This window comes from Varanus komodoensis, unplaced genomic scaffold, assembly GCF_004798865.1.
Source record: "Varanus komodoensis strain SLA01 unplaced genomic scaffold, ASM479886v1 scaffold115, whole genome shotgun sequence".
In the NCBI taxonomy this organism is placed as follows: Eukaryota; Metazoa; Chordata; class Lepidosauria; order Squamata; family Varanidae; genus Varanus; species Varanus komodoensis.
Window position 1 is genome coordinate 73,165 of NW_025335330.1, and position 9,986 is coordinate 83,150.

Genomic DNA, 9,986 nt, shown 5'->3' on the forward strand with positions numbered 1-9,986 from the left:
GCTCCGCTCGCGAGAGCCAGGTGCCCGCCGGTCGTGTGCTGTGGCCAGGCATGGGGGGGGGGGCGGGGAGCACAGAAGCAGTCGGGGTCGTGGCCGGCTCCGTGGCGCAAACCTGGTGGGGGAAATGTGGAATTGCCATGACTCAGCCGCGGCCCCCCACGCAGCCCCCACCCACGTGCCTTCCCAGCAGCCGCTCCACATGCAGCTATCTTAGGGCATGTGGGCTGAGAAGTGGCAAGAAACGGTGGGGGACAGGCCTGTCCTTCACCCCCCCCCCCCCGGTGTGTGCTGCACGCAGGCACCGCATAGCAGGGGGGAGGCTGTGCGCCGTGGAGCGGGGCCACCCCGGCGGAGTGCCCAGGCTGGCCAGACATGGCCTGGCAGCAGCGGCCCCGAAGCCAAACGGAGCAGCCACGCAGCGACCGGACCGAGTGTGCCGGGAAGTCATCTGGGCACGAATCACGGGCTTGGATGGGGTGAAGCGGAAGCTCACATTCCTCCCGCTCATGCTGGCAGCGAGGCCCGGGATGGTGGGGCGGGGGGTCTGCCAGCCACGGCCCTCCCACCCACGGCCAGGCAGGCCTCCTTCCCGGGAGGCGCTGCTGGGGATGGAACAGAGCCCCCCCCCCCCCCCAAGGCCGGGCCCCGCCACGGGGCCAGGGAAGGAAGGGGAAGGAGCAGGGCACCGCTGAGCTGCCGGGGGGGCGGCGCCATCGCACGCCACGTCCTCCCCCCGCCCCGCTCCCGGCTGCAAGGCGGACTCCCCTGAGCAGCCCCCCGCCAAGCTGTTCCCTGCGGGGGTCTGTGCGGAGGGCCACGCGGCAGCCGGGCAGGAGGCGCATCCGATGCAGCTGCCTGAGCCACCGCTTTCTCTCTTGGCTCGCCCTGCGGCGCACGAGGCGGGTGGCCGGCACGGCGGGCGCGTTTGCGAAGGGCCTGCGGCTCGCTGCTGGATGTGGTGCAGAGGATTAAGGAACCCGAGAGCCCCGTCACACGCCCCGACCACTGGCTCCGCGGGAGACCATGAGCCACATTCTCCAGCCTGACCACAGGCCCCTTCTGCTGCCGAAATGTGCGCTGGGGGTCTGCCGGGCGGGCGCACTGGCGTCCAGCCCTACACAGCTCGGTTCCCAGAGTTGGCGGCTGGGTCGCGGGCGCTTCCAGCACCTCTGGGGTGGAGGGACGCCGAGGCTCAACACACGGAGGAACCGCAGACACACAACGCCACTGGGCCGGATACACAAACTGCACACTCGATATTGCAGCTTCCCTGGCGGAAACACAAGAAGTCCCAGGTACAGCCACAGATGGGACATGCCAGGCGGCTGGTGGCATGCCACGGATCTCCTACAGACGCCACGCAAGATGTGGAGGAAATGCAAAGAGGCCGGCCTTGGGCACCTCTGGTCTAGCCAGCGCCACTCCCTCTCTGGCCCCGGTGCTTCCCTGGCACAGCTGCTCACATCCTCCAGCTTCAGCGTCCCCTTTGCTTGCCCGGATCCCCTCCTGGCCCAGATCCCTGGGAAGGCCCCTTTCTCCATCCACGCGCAGCCTCAACCACGGCACCAACACGCCACTGAAAGGCCCCTCCCTGCCGCCCTGCAGTCCGAGCGGGCTGAGCATCGCTGTCCAGCATCGCCGTAGATCAGCCCGAGCAGGTGAGGAGTGGCCCCCACCAGCCCTTACCTGCCCGCCCGCCCCCGTTTCAGATGGCCCACTCGCCAAAGCTACCTTTTCCTGGTTCGTCAAAGCAGGGATTCATGAGCCGCGGCAGCGATGTGGGAGACCAGTGTGAGAGCGACCGGAGGGCGACTGCCTGGGAGGCCCCCGGAAGAGCATTTCATCAGCGAGGGGAGGACTGCCAGGACGATGTCCTCGGCCAGAGCCAGGCAAAAGGACCTGAATCAGCACCCAGGGCTTGGGCCCAGCGGGCGCCTCTGGCAAGGCTGACTGCCCAGCTGCACCGCGGCCAGGACCCGGGGGCCGGCGGCCGATGGGAAGTGCTCCTGCGCCAGCCCTTTGGCTCTGGCGGCCCAGCCAGGCCCTGGCAGAGGGACCGGCGCCGGCTCCACGTCCTGCTCCTCCAGCCAAGGCCCGGCCCCACGGGGGATCCTGCGGGAGGCGATCCGGGGCTGCCGTTGGGGAGCGCAAGCGGGGGCAGGCAGGCGGAAGCCCCGTCTGCAGAGGGGCGCTCTCGCACGCACAACCCTGCACCACTCCGGCCCTTTCAGGGCAAGCCGTGCGGGAGATCTTCCCCCGCACTTGGTAAACCTGCGGAAAGGCTGCGTGAGCCCGTCAGATTCCCTGCCTCACGTGTGAGGTGGCCAGGAGACTCGTCTGAGGAACAGTTTTAAAAGAAGCGGAAGAAAATAGGAGGGGAAATAAAAGAGTCGTTCCACATGATCAGCCATTTTCAAAAGCTACAATGGCAGAGGTACAGAGCGCGAGCTTTAATTCCTCCTCAGTTCCTTTCGGCCCTCCCCACGGGGTGCCCTCCAGAGGAGGGCGGCCCCCACGCTGCGAGCTGCTCTGCACCCCTCCAGGGGCACCTTGCTGGGGAAGGCCGGCTTAAGGGGCCCCCATCTTTTCCAGGAGCTGCCTGCCTACGCAAGTTAGCAACCGACGTGCGGCTCTCCGCCTTGCCAACGCTTGCCCAATTACATCTATAGAACAATTTGCATTTCAGCGTCAAATGCAGCCCCCCCATCGCTTGGATCGCACAGCGTTCTCCCAGGGGCGATCTGGGAACGGCTGCCCGCGGTGCCTCCTGCGTGACACCAAAGCCACCAGAAGGTGCGCTCCGAGCAAGCGTGTGGCCCACGATGTGCGGGCCCTGCTGCGGCTCTCTTCCCTTCCCGGGGCGGCCCCCACTGCTCACCCGGGGCCCCAACCAGCGGATGGACAGGAGGCGCCACAGCCCTTCCCCCAAAGACCCTCCAGACGAGAGGAACCCCAGAACAAGCCGGATCAGGGCAGGGCTCTGGCTCTGCTGATGTTCACGTGGGGCAGAGGCGTGACTGGCCATGGGGTGGGGCAGGGTCCCCGGGTTTCAGGTCGGGTGCCCAGTGGACTCTCCACGGCAATGGACCCACAGTGGGGATCATCCAGAACCATGGAGAGCTCCTTGGGGTTCGGGCTGAGGGCAGTGCCTGGAGGGCCACCAGCTGCCACAGGCCGTTAAGACCTCCGCAGCCACCGGGGCCACGTGGGCATGCGGAGGGAGCAAGGCCCTGACCCACGCCTCAGCCCCAGAGGGGGCGCCGGGCTCCAGCTGTTCCTCGCACGCTCGCTTTTGCATGCGGCCGTCCCTGCCAGAAGCAGCCACGGGCGCCGGCCGCGGCACCCAAGCCCCTCCTGGGCCACGATGGGCCTGGCGTGGCCGAGGCCGGCCGGGCCTGGACGTGCTCTTGGCGCTGCCCTGCACGCCTCCTGGCATCCACCGGGGCTCGAAGCAGGATGGGTCGAAGTGGCCCCCACCCAACACGAGCAGCCCCCCACACCGTGGGAAACCTCATCCACGCCGCCACGTTCCGCACTGGCCTCGCTCATCCTCAGCCCTGCAGGATGCTCAGACTGTGCACAAAAAGGGCAGGCCGGAGGGTGCCGCTTGGGGGTGGGGCTGGCAGGGGCTTTTCAAGGGCTTTCCGAGGCTTTGGAAACCAGCCAGGGCTTGCTGTGGAAGGGTGGAGCTGACAGGCAGCCCCCAAAGCCCACAGATGCTCCCACCGAGGGGCCGAGATCTTGCCCTGCTGGGGCCGAGAGGCGCCCGGGAGAGCAGCCGTGCCCAGAGCCGGAGAAGCTCTTGGGGACACCCAAAGAAGCCAGGCAGGGAGCGTGTCTTCCAGGAAGGCGTCCTCTGCGAATGAGCAGCTGCTGGGCCAAGGGCTGTGGTGGGGCTGGAGACCACGCCGAGCGGGGAGCTGCGGGTGGGCAGGGACCCCACAAATCCAGGGGGGGCACCTGCCCCGAGCGGCCCTCCCCCTTGCAGGTCCTGGATCCAGCCCTCGTGCACAGCTGAGCCGGATCTGCCGGTGCTGCTCTGACCGTGGGCTGAGATGGAGGTTTACTCTGAGGATCCCGCTCGATCCTAAAAACAGCAGCACGGATCCTGCACAAAGGGGCTCTGCCATCTTTCCCAGAACCCCAGAATCCTTTCTGAAGGCGCAGTGCTCACAGCCAAGCCATGCGAGGATTTCCACGGAGGCAGCCAGCTGATCACGGGCAAGCTAGAGCTGGCCATTGGGTGCTTCCACCTTGGGTCTGGGGTCGCACGAGACAGTCCGCCTCTTCACCCAGTGGCCCGTCCGGGCCGCTCCAAGCAGCGGCCGCTCTCCCCACAGCCTCCTCGCCACCAGCCTCCCTCTAGTGGGGAGATGCCGGCTCTTGAACCCGCGCCTCCCGCACGCACTGCCACTGCTCTGCCACGGAGCCACGCATCTCCAGCCCGCCTTCCCCACCTGCGAAGCAGGAAGAGCGGGGGCAGCCTGGGTGGCGCTAAGCAACCGGAATCGGCAAGGCACACCGCAAATTAGAAATGCCAGGGAACCAGGAACAGCGGTTGCTAAAGGAGGCTGAGAAAAGTTCTCCACGCACAGACAGACACGCTGAAAGGAATGGTGCACACGCCTGCGGATCCCCCCGCCGCCCCCCCGCCCTTGCATTTTGCAAAGCCTCGTGAGCTCCTCCGCCTTCTGTCTCCAGGGGAGTCCAGGCTCATGGCCCGAGCTCCGCGGGCGCTTCCACTGGCTGGCACTGCTTGGGGGACCCAGGAACACGCAGGGACCGTGACTCCAGAGGTCCGCCCCCACCCCCCGCAGCCCAGCGAGGGACCCCACGGGGCCCCACCTGGGCTTGCGGGGCCTGCCCTCTTTCCTCCCCTCCTCCCAGACGGGAGGGTGAGCCCCCCAGGCGGGCGGCGACATCTGAGGGCTCAGTCCCACGCCGGGCGCACGGGGCCCCAAGCACCCGAGAAGCAGCAGACGCAGCAGCAGCGCCAGCTGAAGAGGCGCTTCACCGGCACTGAGCGTGAGGCGCCCCCTCGCCTCTTGCGTGGACCGGGGCTCCTCTGAACACCCAGAAAGGCTGCCAAGCAGCAACGGGGCACAGGTGTGGACCCCCTCGGGGCACCCGGGCTGCACTGACCAACGATGCATGTTCCCAGGCCTCAAGGAAAGCAGAAACGGCAGCGCATCTCCAGGGCCTGCCAAGCCTCGCAGCCCTGCTTGCACGCGGCTGACCCGCCGGTCCACCCCAGCAACGATCAAGCGGCCCCCTTTCCAGTTGACCCTGGATGGAGCAGGGAAAATGGGGGGGCTGCTCCCAAAGCAGTCGATCTGCACCGCCAGGGGGCCATGCGACACGAGCCGCAGGCGATCCCGGCAGGAGCCCTTCCAGGAGGCCTTGTTGTGGGTCTTTTAGCAAAGAAGAGGAAAAGCGCCCCATTAGGGCCCCTCGTTCCCCAGAGATCAGCCGTGGGAGCAGGTGGGAGACATGTGCAGCCTCCCCATGGCACCGTGGGAGCAGAGAAGGCCCACCGGGCCAGAAGGGCAGCCCCTCGGCAGAGAAGAGGATGCCTCCTGAACCAAGGTGGGCCTCACACCCAACCCCGCGCAGTACAGCGTGGAGATGGTCTTGGGCCACGCGCAGAGTGCAAGAGTGCTGCAGGACGAGCCAGTGCAGGCGATGGCGACGGGCCGCCGACGGAAGGAGGGCGAGCCGCAGGCGGCAGAACATCCGTGCACAACCAACGTGGTCTGGTGCCAGGACCCGGGGGACACGGGTCCTGGCCCCCCGTGGCGAAGCAGCTCAGTGGGCGGCTTGGGCCTTGCCGCAGCCTCTCAGTCAGGCGTGCCTCAGAGGGTTGCTGGGAGGACAAAACAGACGGGGGGGGGGAGCTCCTGCAAGCTGCCCTGTCCTCCTCGCAGGAGAAAGGGCGGAACAGAAATATAAGCAAGCAAAGAACCGCAGCCCAAACACGCGACTGAAGCAGCGGGGAGTCGGCTGGGTCCAGAAAAGCAACCCACGTTCCCTGCACAGAGCCCAAGGCCCGCTCCACCACATCCGGGCGACACGTCCTTCCCACGCCCCGAACGGCCACGGCAGGGCCAGGGCACTTGCAAGCCGACACCCTCTGCGCGGGGCAAGGGACTGTCCAGAGAGGAAGCCCCCCTCCCGCAGTCCCTCTGCCTGCGACGGGCGGTGAGGATGACGGGGGCAGCGCCGGCCCGGCAGACCTGCGGCCCGGCCCCCTTCGCTGCTGTGTGGAAGGAGCAGGGACCGGGGAGGCCCGCAGAGGCCACCGCCAACCTGCTGCCAGGGGGCATGCGGCGCCACAGGGCCGGGCCGGGCCGGGCCAGGGGTGGCCTGGGGTGCTTGCAGAAGCTACAGGTCCACAGGTGTTCCACCGGCCAGGGACACGGGTTCCTGGTCATGGGTGCAAGGCAGGGCCACGCATGCCCACAGGTGGGAAATTCCTGCCACCTGCCACGCACCAGGTGCCAGCTCAGCGCCCTGCCTGACCGCGACGTGGCAGCAATGGTGTCACGTGCCGCTCAGTGCCGGCGCTGCCCTGCAAAGGAGCACCAGGCCCGGGTGCAGTGCTGGCAACTCCCCGCCCGCAGACCCTTTCCCGGTCTCCACCAGACCCCAACCCCAACCCCAACCGTTGGCCACCGGCACCCGCACCTTCTGGTTGCGCACAGCTCCGTCAAAACAATGCGCACTATGCCAACACTGCGCCACCAGGACGGGCGCCCATCGGGCTCCCTCCATGGTGCGCTGGGTGCACCGCACCATCTCAAGCACCGAAGTGGCCCCTTGGCCCCGGCCCCCGAAGAGAAAGCCCGCCCAGATGCTGCACTGTGGCGCTGCCATTCGTGGCCCTGCAGAAATGCCCAGCGAGCACCAGCGCAGCGAGGAGCCCCCTGGGCAGGGGCCGCCAGCCGCAGGAGCGAGCTCGGCGGAATGGTTCTTTCGGGGGCCCGAGGGCCCTGAGGGCCCCGAGGCAAGAGACTGTCTCCAAGCAGTAGCCCCGGAAGCATCGGAAATCCGGACTGAGAAATGCAAGAGGGTGGGGTGGCACATGGGTACTCTGCAGGACCGTGTGGGCCGGGAGAAGCTGCTAGAGCAGGCCAGCCGGAGCGCTTCCCCTGCCATGACCGCTCCGGGCACCACGACGCTGCCCTCCCAGGAGACCTCTGCTTTCAGAGGGCAGCCTGAACCCCAGGACGCAACAGGGACATCCAGCCCCAGAGCAGGGAACGCTGCTGAGCAAGCACTGGGTGGCCAGCGCTGTGCCCCCCGCCCCCCAGTACACCTGAGCGCAAGGACCGTGCGCAGCCCTCCCCCTTCACAGCGGCCGGGGGGGGGGCACTCAGCACTGATTGGCACGGCAGCCCCGAGGCAGCCCCACGGCCAGCCGGCCGCCTCCCACGGATCCGCAGGCTCCCCGCCCTCCCACTCCCTGTCCACCCCACACCCGGCTCACAGCTTCGCAGTCCTTCGGAGAATGCTTCCAAGGAGGTGACCGGGGGCTCCGGAACGTGCCTTTGCCGGGGAGGAGAGCGCCCTGAGGAACACGAGCCCACGGCCAGCCGCGGCCAGGGGCTCCGTGGGCATCGCCCAAACCTAGAACGACCCGGGGCCACGTGGGTCAGTCCCTCTGCAGAACACCGTGCGGACGCGCCGGGGAAGGGGCAAAGCGACGGTGAGGGGGCCTGCCCGGCGCCGACAGATACGGCCGGTCCGTGCACTGGCCGTGCCAGTCCTCACGGTGCGCGCAGGCACAGGAACGCCGGTTCCAGGTCCTCACGGTTAATCCGTGTGGGTGGAAGCAGTCCAGAGGGATGGCGACCGTCGCCACCGTGTCCAGCTGCCTGGCCCTTTCACGACGGCAGCCGGTTGCATCCGATGTTACGCGAGCAGCCGCACAACAGGCCTCCCCCAACCCCCACCGCAGGCCATTTAGACCCACAGCAACTGCAAAAAAAGGGGGGGCAGATAAATTGTCTGTGGGAGGGGCAACTGCCCACCCCAGAACCAGGCCTGCCCCCACACGTACCCAAACTCTGCCTCAGAGGGAAGCAGGTGCCCAGCACGGTGTGTTCCCCTGGCGGAGAGACAACCACGGCAGCAGTTGCTTAGAGCCGTGCCAAGACAGAGAAGCCGAGGGTACCGAATGTACCCATTTCACAGATGGAGATCGAGGTCCAGGGCCGCCTGGTGCATCAGTGGCTATCCTGGCTGTGAACCTGGAGGGCTCCATTTTGCATGACGATTCCCTCACTGGGGGAGCCACATGCCGTCTTTGCCACGGCGGAGCTGCCAGGCAGCGCACGCAGGTTTCTGAGCCATCTCCGGCAGGCAGGCAGGCAGGGAGCACCAAGCCGGAAGGTCCTGCGCCTCGGCCGAGTGACGCCTCACCCAACGCCAGCCGGCCTGGATTCACTGCTGAGAGCCGAGAGCGCAGCGCTTGAGAAAAGTGCCCGAGGGATTCGCTTGGATGTCCCGTCTGGGGTGGTGGGGGGCAGGCAGAAGGGGAAACGAGTTCTTCCACTCAGAAGCATCGCCCTCGTTTCGTAACACTGGGCCTCTCGCATCCAGGTTCCAGAGGCCAAGCACTGGCTGTTTCACACAACCCCCAGAGTTGCGCCATGGAGTGCAAAACCGAAGGGAACCACAACAAGTCCCAGATTCCTGATTCGTGTGCCTGCGCTACATGTATGCACAGAGGCGCTTGTTGAGGTTTTAAGCCTCATGTGCATTTTGAGAAAAGGGGACCTGCGAGAGGCAGCCATCTCCTGAGAACAGGCCACACACCGCGAAGCTCGGCCGGGGGTCCCCGTGCAGCACTTCCCCACATCCGCAGGCCGCCCCAGCCCCCAAACTAAGAAGGGCCCCACTCCCCCGAGGGCTGCTCTTCACGACAGCACCCCAAAGGGCCTGCGGCTGGATCAGACCCGAGCCCGGGTGCCTTCCACAACGAGGCTCACAAACAGGACAAGCAGCCCACTTCAGGCTGGAGGCGGCGGCAGGGCGTACACCAAACGCAGTAACCACAACAGCAGCACCTCCTGCCCATGCTCCCCAGCAGCTGGTGCAAAGAGGCAGCCAGGGGCCAGCAGGACTAGCAGGCGCCAAAGCCCGATCCTCGGGGAACCGCTCACACGCTGCTTGGCCCTCTCCCGCCCCCGAAAGCACGCTTCCCCAAGAGGCAGCCTCCTTCCGCAAGGAAAGCCTACATCCAGACCTGGGATGCTGGATGCAGTTCCTTGGAGGCACTCTGCATGCACTCAGAGACTCTGTTTCCTGCATCACAGCCCGTCATGCTATTAAGACGACCCAGCCTCTCAGTCGTTCGCTCCAGAATCCCTCCGGGTGCCACCCAGTTCAGGCCCCGCTTATCCCGGAGACCTTTGGTCAAGAGAGGCACCTTCGTCTGCGCAGCCACGGGCTCCTCTTAGTCCCCCCGCGGAAGCCGCTTGAGGCAGACGCTCGTGGGAAAGCAGCAGGGGCCAGCCCGCCAGTCCCAGCGCACCGGGCGAGCCTCCAGGCGCAGAGGCAGGCTACCGGCTCCCGGGGCAGGAGCAGCGGCAGAAAGGCCGGCGCCCGCTGCCTTCCCCCCGCCCCGCCTGCTGCTCGGCCGCGGCCGCCAAGGGGCGCGAGGAGGGGCCCCGACTGACCTGGTCTCCGCCGGACGTGCCTCTTCCTGCCGCTGCAGAAGCGCACCTTGCTGAAGACGCCCAGCACGTGCCTCTCGCAGAGGGAGCGGCCGTCCTTGCTGGGGCTGGAGCGGCGCTTGGAAGCGGACACGCGGTCGCTGTTGGACTCGCGGGCCTGGCGCTTCTGCCGGATCAGCGAGCTGGCGATGGCCGCGGCCATGGCCGGACGGAGGCAGCAGTCACAGGCCGGCGCTAGCCATCCTCGCCCCCTCGACGGCGCCCCATCGCTGCAGCGGAAGCCCCGAGGTCAGGCTGGGACGGCGCCGG

At 67.3% G+C, this 9,986-nt stretch overlaps 1 protein-coding gene across 2 annotated transcripts in view; it reads right to left on the reverse strand.

Annotated features, from left to right (window-relative positions):
* The window catches only part of FGF12 (fibroblast growth factor 12), a 96,822-nt gene that overhangs the window by 49,507 nt on the left and 37,329 nt on the right, over positions 1 to 9,986 (reverse strand). Inside the window, exon 1 of one of the 2 annotated variants that reach the window (XM_044421121.1) lies at positions 9,681 to 9,879. The exons of the other annotated variant lie outside the window; for it this stretch is intronic. Coding sequence (XP_044277056.1) covers positions 9,681 to 9,879 — 199 coding nt within the window. Of the gene's footprint in view, positions 1 to 9,680; positions 9,880 to 9,986 lie in introns of those variants that run through there. 2 annotated transcript variants of the gene reach the window in all.